Here is a 16,399-nt window from a genome sequence, read left to right on the forward strand (position 1 = left end):
GCTTACATGGGGCAATGGAGGGTTAAGTGACTTGCCCAGAGTCACAAGGAGCTGCCTGTGCCTGAAGTGGGAATTGAACTCAGTTCCTCAGGACTAAAGTCCACCACCCTAACCACTAGGCCACTCCTCCACTGTTGCTACTATTTGAGATTCTACATGGAATGTTGCTATTCCACTAGCAACATTCCATGTAGAAGTTGACCCTTGCAGATCACCAATGTGGCCACGCAGGCTTCTGCTTCTGTGAGTCTGACGTCCTGCACGTACGTGCAGGACGTCAGACTCACAGAAACAGAAGCCTGCGCAGCCTTCTACATGGAATGTTGCTAGTGGAATAGCAACATTCCATGTAGAATCTCCAATAGTATCCATTTTATTTTTGTTACATTTGTACCCCGTGCTTTCCCACTCATGGCAGCCTCAATGCGGCAGGCAATGGAGGGTTAAGTGACTTGCCCAGAGTCTAATACTATAGCCCTTGATCATTCACTTTGAAATTTTTAACAGAAAAAAAACATTTATTGTTCATCCAAGTGAAAGATCTTACTCTGCCTAAGAACGTCTCTGGTAATCTAATCCTGAGCATAAAGTTTCTACTGTCAGCCGTGACAGCCATTTTGAAAGCAGCAGAAGGATGATAGTTTCAGTTCATCCTTACGACCTTATAGGAAATGGAGGCCCAGCTAAAATGATAAAAGATGACCCATATTTAACAAAAGTACAGAATACGTAACATACTGTATTAGTCCCTCTGAATTTCAGTAGAGGTACGGCATACTGTAAATGACCAATGCACTGCAGTAGAAAGACACTAACATGAAATATTTTAGTTAATGCAAATAGAGACTGCAATGTTCAGAAAATGTACATTTACATATTTTTGTTCAATTTATACAACAGGTTCAGTATTATTGTTTTTACAAACTTCTACAATTTGTTTTTCATTTGTATCTAAAACACCCCTATTTTTAGATTTATGTTGACAGGCCTGTTCACAAAAATACATTTACTAGATTTTGCATGACTGCTCGATATTATTGTAACAATTACAGGTCCCATTCAGTATGGTTTTATTTCATCTTTTGTTCCTCTGGCAAAACACTTTACAGGGAAGGGAAAGGTATTGGGGCCAGCATGAAATCTGGTGCTCGACTGGCTACCCTAGTGGCTGCCAGTGTGGTAATGCTGACACAACCCATTCAACTCCTTGTGATCTTGGGCAAGTCACTTAACCCTCCATTGCCTCAGGTAAAATCTTAGATTGTGAGCCCTCCTGGGACAGAGAAATATCCAGAGTACCTGAATGTAACTCACCTTGAGCTACTACTGAAAAAGGTGTGAGCAAAATCCAAATAAATTATTTGAGATTCTGTTGCTACTATCTGAGATTCTACATGGAATGTTGCTACTATTTGAGATTCTATATTTGAGATTCTATATGGAATGTTGATATTATCTGAGATTCTACATGGAATGTTGGTCTACATGGAATGTTGCTACTATTTGAAATTCTGTTGCTACTATTTGAGATTCTACATGGAATGTTGTTATAGTGGAAGAGTGGCCTAGTGGTTAGAGCACTGATCTTGCAATCCAGAGGTGGCTGGTTCAAATCCCACTGCTGTTCCCTGTGATCTTGGGCAAGTCACTTAACCCTCCATTGCCTCAGGTACAAACTTAGATTGTGAGCCCTCCTGGGACAGAGAAATATCAAGTTTACCTGAATGTAACTCACCTTGGGCTACTACTGAAAAAGGTGTAAGCAAAATCTAAATAAATAAATAAAGCAAATGGGCTGTGTCTGCATTACTAAGTGGCAGCCGCTAGTGCGGCTTTGTAAAAGGGGGGGGGGGGGAGGGTAATATCCTTCCTATTTCTTAATTTTTTAAAATCTTGATTAAACTCTAGAACAGATGTGTTTTTTTTCCAGAAACAGTATTCAAATTACACTTCCCTTTTTTCTTTTTTTTTTTTTTAACTAGTTGCCACCACCATACCAGTAATGTCTTGAAAAAACATTCCGTACACTGAATGGGACAGATTATTGCTTTCCAGCCTATCTGGGCTTTCTGAAGTTTTTACACAAGAACTGTACAGAATTTCAAAGAACTGGCTGAGCAGGTCTCTGCTCTGTGAATTCAACCACCTTTGGTTCAATAGCGCCTTTGACACTGGCTAAATTCTTATCGCCCTAAGGGCCTCTTTTACCAAACCATGCTAGCGATTCCCGGAGCGGAAAATGCACCGCAGCTCATTCGTTTGGAATGGACTGCGTTGCATTTGCTGTGCGGGAATCGCTAGCGTGTTTAATAAACGAGGCCCGAAATGATTATTTCCTACCACTTAGTCAAACAGAAACTAAGCAGTTGATTTTAATGGAAAATCTTCTGTCTGATTCTTGAAGTAATGATTTGTTAATTTTTCCCCCCAAAAGGGTCTATTTTAATGGCACGCAGGAGTGTGCATGGAAAAAAGAAAGCTTTCTTTTCCTGTTCATTTAAAAACTAGTTTTAATACATTCTAAAATGATTTAGCAAGCACTAACACAATTCAGTGCATACTAAAATAAAAACATTATTGATTTTTTTTCTCTGTCATTTCAGTTGGAAAATGACACGATGAAACAGGTGATACTGAATCCCTGTCATTTTAAAAGGAAAGTACTTCCCTAAAAACAATTAACATAACGAACTTTGAATACGCTTTAAATAGCAAGATAAATAAAACAAAATAAAACATGGAAAAGAAAATAAGATGATACCTTTTTTATTGGACATAACTTAATACATTTCTTGATTAGCTTTCGAAGGTTGCCCTTCTTCCTCAGATCGGAAATAAGCAAATGTGCTAGCTGACAGTGTATATAAGTGAAAACATTCAAGCATTACTATGACAGTAAAATAGATACCATTGGAGATTCTACATGGAATGTTGCTACTATTGGAGATTCTACATGGAATGTTGCTATTCCACTAGCAACATTCCATGTAGAAGGCTGCGCAGGCTTCTGTTTCTGTGAGTCTGACGTCCTGCACCTACGTGCAGGACGTCAGACTCACAGAAGCAGAAGCCTGCGCGGCCACATTGCTGATCTACAAGGGCCGACTTCTACATGGAATGTTGCTAGTGGAATAGCAACATTCCATGTAGAATCTATAGAAATCAAACAAAATAAAACATGGAAAAGAAAATAAGATGATACCTTTTTTATTGGACATAACTTTATACATTTCTTGATTAGCTTTCGAAGGTTGCCCTTCTTCGTCAGATCTGACGAAGAAGGGCAATAAAAAAGGTATCATCTTATTTTTCTTTTCCATGTTTTATTTCTATTGATTACCTTTAAAAGTGGACTAACAGGGCTACCACACCTCTCTACTCAATAGCAAGAGAGCAATCCTGAAATGGCTACTTTATCTGGTTTGCTGAAAAACAGAAGCTTGTTTTGTTAAAATTCTCTTCTGTTTCACAATATTCATATCATGAAAGAAAATGTAGGCAGATTTTGTTTAAAAACTGTACTTTGTCTACGTAACATAGCGTGCTAAAGCCAATGATTTGTTAACAGCAGCAAAACTAGTATAGGCAACTCGACATTTTGTTAACAAACCTTTGATTATACATCATTAAAGGGCTCTTTTACTAATCTGTGCTAGGAAACGGCATGCTGCGGTAAAAGGACCCCTGCAGTGGCGTCAGTTTGCCACGCGCCAAGGTCATAAGTACATAAGTAATGCCATACTGGGAAAAGACCAAAGGCCCATCAAGCCCAACATCCTGTCCCCGACAGCGGCCAATCCAGGTCAAGGGCACCTGGCGAGCTTCCCAAACGTACATTCTATACATGTTATTCCCGTAATTGTGGATTTTTCCCAAGTCCATTTAGTAGCAGTTTATGGACTTGTCTTTTAGGAAACCGTTCAAACCCTTTTTAAACTCTGCCAAGCTAACCGCCTTCACCACATTCTCCGGCAACGAATTCCAGAGTTTAATTACGCGTTGGGTGAAGAAAATTTTTCTCCTATTTGTTTTAAATTTACTACACTGTAGTTTCATCGCATGCCCCCTAGTCCTAGTATTTTTGGAAAGCGTGAACAGACACTTCACATCCACCTGTTCCACTCCACTCTTATTTTATATACCTCTACCCCCTCCTTTTAACTCAGTGGGTAAAAGGCTTTTTTTTTTAGGCAACTGCTACGTGGCAAGTCAAATCCTTGCTGCATGGCCATTTCCCGGGAAAGCCCTAACCGCTACTATTTAAGGAGGTGGTAAGGGCTCCTGTGCTACTCCAGCAGTAAATGGGCAGCATGTGGCACTACCTGATTACTGCAGGGTAAGCCTCCATGTTAAATGTCCTAAAAAATGGGAGTGCCTGAAATGGCGCACGGTGTGGACAGGCACTACCGCCGGGCCCCTGTGGTACTACCGAATTGTTGTATGCCAATGCTGCAGTAGCTCTACCGCGGCATTGTAAAAGGGCTCCCTTAGTGCGTTCTAACATGGGACTTTCCCCACACGGTAAGCCCATTTCTAGCACATCCCTAAAATAGGACTTTTTTTCTTTTTCTGCAGATCCGAAACTAAATTATTCCATTAATGCTCGAGACCTGCAAGGCACCTATTTAGGAGGTGCTAAAACCTGACGTAAATGCCCAATTCTTATTTAGAAATGGATCGGGAATATTTTGTAACAATGCGCATAAGTTTCACAAACACCCATGCCCCTTCCCACGGTCACATCCCCTTTTGCGATCCGCGCATTAGAATCTACGTGCATCACTTTAAAGAATACACTTACCCTCCCTCCTTGTTTACCAAGCTACACTAGCAGCTGCTGGTGTGCTAATGCTGACCCAAGAAAGGGGGGGGGGAAGGTAGACAATTGCGTACCTAAATTCTAATTAGTGTCAATAATTGGTTGTTAGTGGCCAATTAATGGCGCTGATTAGTATGTGAAAATCGTCTATCAGCGCATAACTTTCATTGGAAGAATCTAGGTTAGTATATGCTAATACGAAATGTGTCAGATGGGTTACGCTTCCACACCCATTCCGTCCCCATGACACACCACCTCCCAAAAAAATTATAAAAGCACACGATTAGTACATGTTAACAAGTAAATTATTGCAAAACGCTTTAGCGCATTTAGGCCTTTTTTTCTCACAATAAGCATGCATTAGTACTTAACGCAGTTTAGTAAAAGAGTCCCTAAAAGTTTAGATACCGGTAGTAATGGCTTGTGCAAATACAAAAATACGTAAGTGGATATATATACATAAGCATTCTGAAACTTTCCTGCAAACCCTCACCTGGTCCTATTCTGTATCTATATAATGTTTATTAGAGTTGGGTTCTAGAACAGGGGCGTAGCCAGACTTCGGCCGGAGGGGGGGGGTCCAGAGCCCGAGGTGAGGGGGCACATTTTAGCCCCCCGGCACCGCCGACCCTCCCCCCACCACCTTTGACCACCCCCAGCACCAACCATTTCGACATTTCTACCCCCCCCTTCTCGCCGCCAACCCTCTCCCGCCGCCGCCAACGTTGTTGGGTACCTTTGCTGGCGGGGGTCCCCAACCCCCGCCAGCCGAAGTCCTCTTCTCCAGCGCGGCCGCGTTGCTGATCTGCAAGGTTTCTGTTTCTGTGAGTCTGACGTCCTGCACGTATGTCCCATGCCCCCACGTAGCTACGCCCCTGTTCTAGCCATGTACACCATTTTGTTTCCGGCTTATTATTAACCAAAGAAGTAGCAAAACAGGATACAGGAAATCCCCATTTTGACTTGATACATGCTAAAATGTGCCATTGATCCCGTCTCTTATCTAATAATGGATCATGTATTGAGAGCGTGTCCAACACAGCAAAGGTGACAAAAAAGGGGGGCAACTAGATGATGTCCAAAATATAAGGAGTTTATTAAAGCTTATTCTGTTAGACCACGTTATTCTGAGCTAGCAACTTGACTTAGAACAAGGAGCAAGAACTGATGTTTATTTGAATAGCCAGGTTTAGAGACATCCTACTGAAGACTCCTGAGGCAGGCCAGTGTGGCCGAAACACGGCTCACGTCAAGTCTTTGGATGCTTTAATCAACTCCTTTTATTTTGGACATCATCTAGTTGCCCCTTTTTTGTCACCTTTGCTGCGTTGGACACGTTTTGTGATTGCGAGGGCTCCTGTTCTTCTGTGTGTTTGTCATATATAGAGAGGCAATAAGCCTTCAGCGTTGATGTTTGAAGTCTCTCGCACTCATCATTCCACCTGCTCCTTGAACATGAGGCCTCAAGCAACAAGAAAGGAGAAGACACTGAAAGGCACAAGTGCCTTTTATGCAGGTAAAACAGAGTTAGGATACCTGGTTCAGCCATATCTGGGTATCGGGAGTTTTAGTCACCTAAAAATGTGTCCTTATTTGGCCGCACAGAAAAGAGGTGTGCCCTGGATGAGAGGAATTGCAAAAATCTAGGGTTTATTTACTAATTTGTAATGCATGTCTCAAGTTAGCAAACAGACCCCATGTCATAATATGCTGCAAACACATCTGACTTACATCATGCTTCTGAAATATGTTTGTGCACAAAGGTGCATGCATACCTTTTGAAAATGTGCTTCCATGTGCCCCATCATTCCTAAGTGAAAGGAAACCTAGATGCAGGGTCTACAACAGTGCTTCTCATCATGCATTAAATTACATTTAAAACAGAACTTTCAAATATCCTGTCAAGAACCAGAGCATTAGGGCACAGAAACCACAGCTGCGATGCTGTATTCATGTAGCCTTAACCAAAACCTGCAGCAGAAGACGGACCATCCTTTGAAAATGAGAACATTCCAGGGAACCGGCAAAAATGAAGACATCTGTGCAAAACGTACAGAAGGACTTAACCCAGTAGCCGTCTTATGGGTCTTTGCTTGCTTATGCATTGTGTACTTTGAAAAAAAAAAATCATATAAATACAAATATTTTCAAATTCAGACTTTCAGTTCATCGTGTAACCCTACCATCCCATCACTGGAGGTAGAATGCATCAAGTTTTCTACTGTACCTTTTTCTAAGTAGGTTTCATAAAAGATTCAGTACTGGAAACCACAAGAAAATTGACCTAAATCTAATCCATACAGATGTGGTGGTACAATATACACCAAGAAGAAAAGCTACAGAGATAATTACAGTAAATGTGCTTTTTCAAAAAAAAAACTGTGCACATCCACAAAGGCCCCCCCCCACCCCGCCGCCGAGTTTGCCGCTGCCGCTCCCCCTCCGAGTTCGTCCCCCCCCCCCCCCGGAGCCGTCGCCACCCACCTTCCACCCGATCGAGCCCTCGCTCCGCTATTGAAATAGCGAGGGCACGCAGCGCACAGCTGTACTGCTGGCTGACTGAGCTGCCGTGGCCTTCCTTCTTCTCTGCCTGTGTCCCGCCCGCGTGTGACGTAACGTCGTCGAGGGCGGGACACAGGCAGAGAAGAAGAAGGAAGGCCGACGGCAGCTCAGCAGAGCTGTGTGCTGCGTGCCCTCGCTGTTTCAATAGCGGAGCGAGGGCCCGACCGGGTGGAAGGTGGGTGGTGGCGACTCCGGGTGGGGGGAGTGTTAACGACAGCGGTGTCCCTCGCAAATGCGCAATAGAGACCCTCTCTGTTCCGCTCTCGTCATCAAGTATTGACGCGGGGGCCGGGGCAGAGAGGGTCTCTACTGCGCATTTGCGAGTGAGTACGACACTCACCATTTATATATATTGATTTACATATAAATTGAATACTAAATTATAAAATGTGTATACACTGAGGACAGACGTACATTTTTACAAGATTGAAAACCTTTATTTTGCCTAAAATTCTGTGTTTGATATGAATGATCAACAGAGCATTATGGTCATATGACCACATGCACTAAGGCATTTCTTCCATCTTAATCGACCGGAACAGCTGCCTCTATGCTGTATCCAATCTTAATGATCTTTAAATGATATCATTAAATACCGACATATGCAAACTCGGGAAAATCCTATTTCATAAAATATATAATACTTGCGAGCTTGGAAAAAAAATTTCAAGTTATTTTCTACTGTATGTGACTAATGTAGACCAGTAGACTCATATTAATTGTATTAAATGTTTTTTTAAAACAATTTGATCGAAGGATTCTTAATACTAATCAAAATATTCTCTGGACCTGAACTGCAGCTTCAGTTTAGGCTTTAATCATCAAATTTTTTTAAAAGATAGAATGAAATGCATTAATAGAGAAGGAATGTAGACTTGATATAACCCTACAAAATTCTTAAATTTATGAAAGTAAAAATCACCAGGTATAAATTTCATATCATTTAAATTACCTACATACATAGTGGACTATTCCGCTCTCATGTAGCAAATTTTAATTCTTATATATGAAGACATGATTTGGGGGAGCTTCTGCTTCAACAACCCAATTCTTTTTTTGGTTTATTCATTATTCTCTTAAAAAAACCCTTTTTTAATACAGAAAAAGGATACATGCTTCGACCTTCATGCTTCTATTTTTTTTTTATTCTGACACTTTAACTTGTCAGCTACACTGCATATAATTTCAATTTCATGCCATCCTAAATTCAGAAAAAGCAATTAGTTTTAGCAGCTTCCCATCTCTCCCCACCGAAGGAAAACAAAAGCTTTACCTTTCAAAAGCCCTTTCATGACATCTCCTCTTGCAATTTCCTGTTTTATTTCATCAACGATCCAAATTAGACCTTGTCTCTGGTCATCAATTTGTGCTTTAAAAAGAACTGAATGAAGTATCAGAAAGAAAATTGATACTTCACAAAGATATATACTAAAAAAGTACAGAAGCTCGATAATACTGTGATGAAAACATGCAGCAAACATAGTCCTTTCAAGCCGTGGAAGGAGCAGTTGGACCATGGGCTGAAAAACAATGGCTCGTCTCTTGAAGGATTTTGTCATCTGACTTTTTCATTCCAGTGCTGCCCTGATTGATAAGTAGAGAAACTACATATGGCTACTCTGTTATAATTACCCTATTCTAATCAAATATATTTAATTTTCACACCAAAAATGCTTCAACACCAACACTGGCCAAGCAGTAAAGACACTTTCTGGTAATTTGGCACAATTTAAAAACACAGTAGCTAGCTTTTTCTGACCCTAAATAAACACTCCTAAATTTGACAGGTTGCAGATTATTTTCGGAGAAGTAATTTGTTTTTAAGGAAACATAAAAATGACTATGGGCTTTAAATATACCCTTCTCTCTTATTTAATTTGATTGACCAGAAAAAAAATGGAAAACGCTTCCCTTTTTAAAGGGTGGGGATGGGGAGGTTGGAGGTGAAAGACGCTGCAACCGTTTCATTGACGAAAATGTCAAAATTATTATTAGCTCTACATATGATACTGATGTGAAAAGAAATTAGAGGTATACATATGATTTCACAATTACACCTTGCGTCTTAGGCCAACTTCATACTTTCTTCAGTCAACGGTCATGAGGTCAACCCTCTGCTTCAGAATCCAAAGGAACTGATCAAACATGCAGTATGCTTGAGGTCAGAGATCCAGCAAACAAACCCTTGACAGTGCAGTAATAAAAGCAGCAGGTCACTCTCTTGCTCATTAAGATTTGTCACAGGTAGGTCCGACTGTGCTTTCCAAGGAAAGCTGTGACGACTGGCGCAGAAGAGGACCGGTGGATGGATCCACCATCGAGGACGCTGGAAAGAGCTTGTACCAGCCAATCACCAAGCTTGACAAATCCAGTTCTTCCAAAAGAATTCTTGCAACCCCCATGAATTGTTTACGCTCCATTCGTCCATAATTTCCCCAGACCATCACCTAAGACAGACATTTTTTTAATGTTACCCTTCATATTAAATCAGCTATCAAATTAACATTTTATAAAGAAAAGGCATAAGATGCACAACGAAAGCCAATATTTAAAACATTCTACATGTTAAAGGGAAAAGTTACTTTAGTGGTCAACAAAGGAATACATTTTATGACTGTGCACATGAGTAAAAATGTGCTGAACGTTTCACCATGTGGACTTTGCTAGATTTTCAAAAGACAGAGAACTAGGAGGTGCATTGGGTCCGTTAGCACCAGGGGGGCGTAGCCAGGCAACAGATTTTGGGTGGGCCTAGGCAAAAAGTGGGTGGGCACCATGTGCTCTCCCCCCTCCCCCAACCACCACCAAAAAATTCTCAGTGTCGGGACAACGCTTCTTTGTGCTGAAAACTGAGCATGTGAAGGTGCCGGTATCATGGAGAGTAGCGTCTTCGTTACCATGGGGGGAAGTCTTCAGCTGGCCAAGTTTAGGATCCCCACAACCTACTACTAAATGTGTGCTACTGTTGGGTGGGCCTGAACCCTAAGTGTAATTTTATGACTGTGCACGTTTCACAGACAAAGACACAACACAAGGAGATGCATTGGGTCCATTAGCACCACTTAAAAATTTTAGGGCATGCTAACTTGATGTAATATACACTAACTGATGAACTAATGCTGGTTAACTTAATTACTGCACATTAAAATGCAATCCTCCACATTCTTTAAATGGCACCCGTAATTGGGTATGCGGTTAAAGAATTGGGTCAATTACATGAATATAATATCTGTTATTTGAATATTCTTCCATGCTATTATAGTATTGTTTGCATTGTACTGAAATCATATTTCCACATTTACCTCACTTAGGGGTCCTTTTACTATGGTGCGCTGCAAAATGGCTTGCGATAGTGTAGGCGTGGGTTTTGGGCGCGCACCGATCCATTTTTCAGCGCGCCTGTAAAAAAGGCGTTTTTTAAAAAACATTTTTGCTGAAAATGGGCGTGCGGCAAAATCAAAATTGCCGCGCGTCCATTTTGGGTCTGCGACCTTACCGCCAGCCATTGACCTAGCGGTAAAGACTCACGTGGTAACCGGGACGTAATGACCCACGCATGTCAAATGCCACTTGGCACGCATCCGAAAATCATTTTTTCAGACGTGCGCCAAAAATGAAATTACTGCATGAGCCACGTGGTAGCTGGGCAGTAACTCCATTTTGGTGCACAATTGACGCTTACGTGGCTTAGTAAAAGGGCCATTTATTGTATTTGGTCATTATACTATTGTTGTTAAGATGTTAACAAAATTGTAAGTTTTGTGTTAAACTAGACCTTTTGTACACCGCCTTGGGTGAATCCGTTCGTAACGGCAGTTAATAAATCCCACTAAATAAACAAGCAAAGGGGTCCTTTTCACCAAACGACAGGTATAAGGTGACCTGCGGTGGTGTTGGCGCATGGCATGGCACTGCCATGCGCCGAGGCCATCTTTTACCGCCAGTAAATGGTCATTGCACTAATGAAACAGACTGGTGCATGACCTTTGCCGGTAGAGCCCTTCCTGCCTCTTATTTAGGAGGCATCAAGGGCTCTGGTGCTAACCAGGCCACGCACGGCACCCCCATTACAGCCGGGAACACCCCCCAACGCTAGAAAACAAAAACAATTTCCTAGCGCCAGAAACAGAATGCACCAGAAGCCAGAACTACCATCAGGATCCTGAGTGAGACCAGCAGTAGGGCCGATTTCCCATGTGCAAATCTGGCGGTACCCTACTGCCAGGTAGTAAAAAAAGGCCCCTTAATTTCCTAGTTAGCACTAAAGTGATGCTTAATTGGCAATATGAATCAGTAATTGGCTTTAATCACTAATCAGCAATAATTTGTAGTTACTGACTTACACCCCTATTCTATAACCCAAGTGCCTTAATTTTTATGGGGCATAACTTCGAAGGGGGTGCATGGGTGGGTCAGGGGCATGCCAAGCAATAAGGTGCAATGTTATAAAATACTGTCATTTAGATGCCTAACTGCCAGTACCTTTTACAGCAGGCCTTTCAGCTGGCACATGAGCTTGTGTCTAAAGTTAGGCATGAAAACGCAGACTTAGGCTGGTATTGCATATCAGCAGTTATTATTATTATTATTTGTTACATTTGTACCCCACATTTTCCTACCTTTTTGCAGGCTCAATGTGGCTTATATATAACCGTTAACGGTGTTAGCCGATTCCGGTCTGAACAAATACATAGTATGAATGAATACAAAGTGAGGTACATGTATGGTAGGTACAATTGGGGGGAACTTGCAGAAATGCTTTTTGAGACGTTTCACCTAACTTTAGGCTATCGAAAGAGAATGACCCTTACCCTGGTGAAAAGCAGCATTATTGAATGGATAAATTACATTACTCAAAATTAAACATTTTTTTTTTTAATTTCGTTTTGAAATTAAACAAAACTCTGCACGTGTTTTTATATATATGTATCGGTCTACTTTTTATAACAGACAACACAAAATGATACATTTCTCCTCTCCCCCCCCCAAAAAAAATCCCTCACTCATTGCAAACCTTCCTAAAGCAATATTTAGTGCCCTTTCCCATGAATCTGATGGGGAACGAAATGTACTCCATCTATAATGAAGCTCAAGAGGGGTGTGTTGAACTGGAAATCACCTAGTTGGTGACTGCAGCTGCCTTACGGTAGATAAAAAGGGTCCTTGAAAGATGTAATCCTTTATTAAAAAAAACCCGACATGGCCATGTTTTGCCCTCAGGCTGTGTCAGAGGTAAAATGATACAGCAAATCCCGGTGTCAAACACAGGGTTATTTATCAGACTGACTCATGCCAATAGTATTGTGTGAAAGGTACGAGAGCGGTTTGATATTGTTGTTTTATTCTGTTACTGAAATAACATTGTGTTTCGGAAAACAAACTGGCAGACTATCCACAAGAACCAGAATAAATGACGAAACAGTGGTAGGGGTTAAAAACACCCTGTACACGAGTAACAGTATTTATTGTATGTGAAAACATTATGTGTGCTTTTAACTCACTAGTTTAACATGTGCTCTCAGGGCAAGAAAACACATGTAAATTTGAATAATCCAAACTACACACTAAGACACAAAGTCTGAAAAGGTCGCCGAAATTTAGGCGTCGAAATGAGGTGCGCTAAAGGGCCAGATTCTATATATGGTGTCTAAAACACCCACATGGTAAAGATTTCCGCTTAAAGCGTTTTCTGTAAGCAGTGCTTAGGTTTAGGCGCATTATATAGAATACTCTTAGGCAGAAATCCTAGCGCCTAAAACTGTGTGCGTTCATTTAACCCAATGAAAACGTGGCCTAAATCCCTGCACGCAGATTTACACGCACTAGGCCGTATTCTATAACTGCACGCATAAATTTTGTAACGTCTACAAAAACACCCATTTCCCTGCCCCTTTCGAACTGTGCAAATTAGAATTTAGGTACAGTTCACTACAGAATACACTTAGCGAGTTATGTGCGTAAATTCTAATCACTGCCAATCAGTGCTCATTATTGCTTGTTAAGCGCTCTTATCAACGCTGATTAGCTTGTTAAGCCAATTAAGTTACGTGCTTTGTTATAGAATGCACAAATTTCGGCACGGATCTCTAGGTGCGCGGTATAGAATCCAGGGTAAGTGCAAATTCTAAGGCCAGTTACACATGTAACTGCTGATCGGTGCGAATTAGCGTCAATGAAGGTCAATTAGCCTGTTGCTCGTTAACACCAATTATCAACTCATTATTAAATTAAATTATGCATACAACTGCCCTTATTCTAGAATTTTGAAAGCAAATTTGTGCACACAACTTCCTAGAATTAAGGGGTAGATTCTGCCCATTTAAAAATTAGCCATAGAAAAACAAGCACAGATTTGTACTTTGCCCAAATACTTTTGCTTTTATTACTGTGGTAAACACTGTGGATCATATGAGGTATAAGTGGAGGGTCGGAATGGATGAAGATTACGTGATGTCCTGTTCGATCACAGTCATGCTGTGTTGGTAGGTGAAGAGCGTTACATGGGGTCGTTGGGGTAGGCCTTTTTGAAGAGGTAGGTTTTTAGTGATTTCCTGAAGTTCAAGTGATCGTGGATTGTTTTCACAGCTTTTGGGAGCCCATTCCATAGCTGTGCGCTTGTGTAGGAGAAGCCGGCTCCGTAAGTTGTTTTGTATTTCAGTCCTTTGCAATTTGGGTAGTGTAGGTTTAGGTAGGATCTTGACTATCTGACTTTAAGCCACATCTATAAGCCAGTGGTTCCCAAACCTGGTCCTGGAGGCACCCCAGCCAGTCAGGTTTTCAGGATATCTCATTAATATTCATGAGAGAGCTTTGCATGCAGTCTCTCTCATGAATATTCATAGTGGAGATCCTGAAAACCCAACTGGCTGGGGTGCCTCCGGGACCAGGTTTGGGAATCACTGCTATAAGCGATGCCTAGATTTAGGTATGGTATACAGAATACGCTTAGTTGATATCCTAGCGCTTAAAACTAAGCGAGTCCATTTACACCAATGAAAACGTGGCGTAAATCCCTGCACGTAGATTTACGCGCACTGGGCCATATTCTATAACGCACGTAAATTTGGGAACGCCCAAATAATGCCCATTTCCCCGCTTTAGAATTTAGGTGCAATTCATTACAGAATCCGCTTAGTGAGTTAAGTGCGTAAATTCTAATTATTCCCAATTACTGCTCATTATTGCTTGTTAAGTGCTGTTAAATACACTAATTGGCTTAAGCCAATTATGTTACACACATTGTTATTGAATATGCCAGGATTTCGGCGTCGATCTCTAGGCACGTTATACATAATTTGGCCCATAAGGTTTAAATTATGACTGCCTCCTTAACAAGTTTATTCGAAACTTGATATTAATTCTTTTTTTTGCACAGTTTGGAATGCAACATTAACTGCATACTGCTTTCTTTTTGCCTTTGCAAATAAATTTCCTTTTTTTCCTGCTAAAAATGTATTAAACACAGCACTAATTAAAGTGGAGCTTTAATTAGTGCATGATGCATGGACTGAAGTATTTTGTTTTTGGGTTTAGGGCATAGCAGTGTTCTTTCCAGGAGCTTTGGAATGAGTGGCATGACCTGGCTAATTTTACTGGCCACCCAGTTAATTTAATACTGCGCAGTAAATCCGCCGCCCCACTCGACTATTCCTTCATGCCATACAGCAGGCATACATTTTTGGCCAGAACACTGAAGGGCACTTTTACTAAAGCTTAGCTAATAGAATTAGCACATGCCACATTCTAAGAAGGCCACAGGTATTTAATGTGCTTCTTAACACTTTGTGGGTTCCTTTTACTAAGGTGTGCTGAAAAATGGGCTGCGCTAGTGTAGATGCATGTTTTGGGCACACACAGATCCATTTTTCAGAGCACCTATAAAAAAAGGCACTTTTAAAAATTAAAAAATTGGCACACGTCCATTTTGAGTCTGAGACCTTACCAGCACCCACTGACTTAGCAGTAAGGTCTCACGCGGTAATTGTCTAAGTGCGTAGAATGACGATTAACGCCCGGTTTCCACCATGCGCCAGAAAATAAAAATTATTTTCCGGCGCGTGTAGCGGGCTCGGGTAAAAAATGAAATTACCGCCCGTGCTACACAGTGGCCGGGTGGTAACTCCGAACTGACGCGCATTGGGTGCGGCTAGGCGCCTACGCGAAGGGCCTCTGTGCAAGCTAACGTCCGTTAACGCGCACTAAGCTTACACTAAACTTTAGTAAAATGGCCCCTGAGTAACAAGGAAAAAAAAACCAGGGAAAACAGAGAAACAGATGACATGGCCTGAAGTTCAGTGGCCTTTAGATTCAAACGGACAAGGAGAAATGTTTTAACAAACATGCTAAACATGGAGGCTGCTCTACTAAGCCACAAAACTGCTTCACACACACAAATGTGAAATTCCAACATGCACAAATTTGTGTTTGTGAAGCCAGTTGCAACACGTATGCAAAATTGCCAATAAGCTGCAAATTCATGTACATCAGTTTAACAGTCATTCCATGGTAGCGATATTACAGGTGAAAACTGCTAACTTTCCAGCAGCATTACCACATCTCACAGAGGTATAGTTATTGCTGCAATTTGGTTGTTGTTGCAATAAAATATGTGATTTTTCACAAGCCTTAATCACACAAATTTGGCCTGTGATCAAATGTAAATATCATTAAAAGGGCTGGTTGTATGTACATCAGGAAGACCGTCTTATCCGTGTATTTTTACATATGTAATTGTAATTATTATTTATATATGTATAATTTCATCAGTTGGATATATATATTTTTTTAACCTATATTATTTTTTATGGTTCAACATTTTTATTGATGACAGTACAAGACGCACACATTTCACAATGGAAATACATTGAAAAGCAAATGAGAATATGGGCTCAGTAAAACCAAATTTGCCATAGTCCATCATCAAACTTTTAACATTATATCCCCACCCTCCCCTTTAGTTAACGTTCAACGTTTATTTACGGCGAACCTGTATTATTTTATGTTTTTATTACTTGGATA

General features: G+C 41.0%; 1 protein-coding gene across 1 annotated transcript in view; it reads right to left on the reverse strand.

Moving 5' to 3' along the window:
• Positions 1-8,582: 8,582 nt before the first annotated feature.
• RIMS4 (regulating synaptic membrane exocytosis 4) overlaps positions 8,583-16,399 on the reverse strand; it is a 139,495-nt gene continuing 131,678 nt past the window's right edge. Inside the window, exon 7 of the mRNA XM_030212126.1 lies at positions 8,583-9,828. Coding sequence (XP_030067986.1) covers positions 9,610-9,828 — 219 coding nt within the window. The 3' untranslated portion in view covers positions 8,583-9,609. The remainder of the gene's footprint in view (positions 9,829-16,399) is intronic.

The sequence above is a fragment of the Microcaecilia unicolor genome, chromosome 8 (assembly GCF_901765095.1).
Source record: "Microcaecilia unicolor chromosome 8, aMicUni1.1, whole genome shotgun sequence".
Classification (NCBI taxonomy): domain Eukaryota; kingdom Metazoa; phylum Chordata; class Amphibia; order Gymnophiona; family Siphonopidae; genus Microcaecilia; species Microcaecilia unicolor.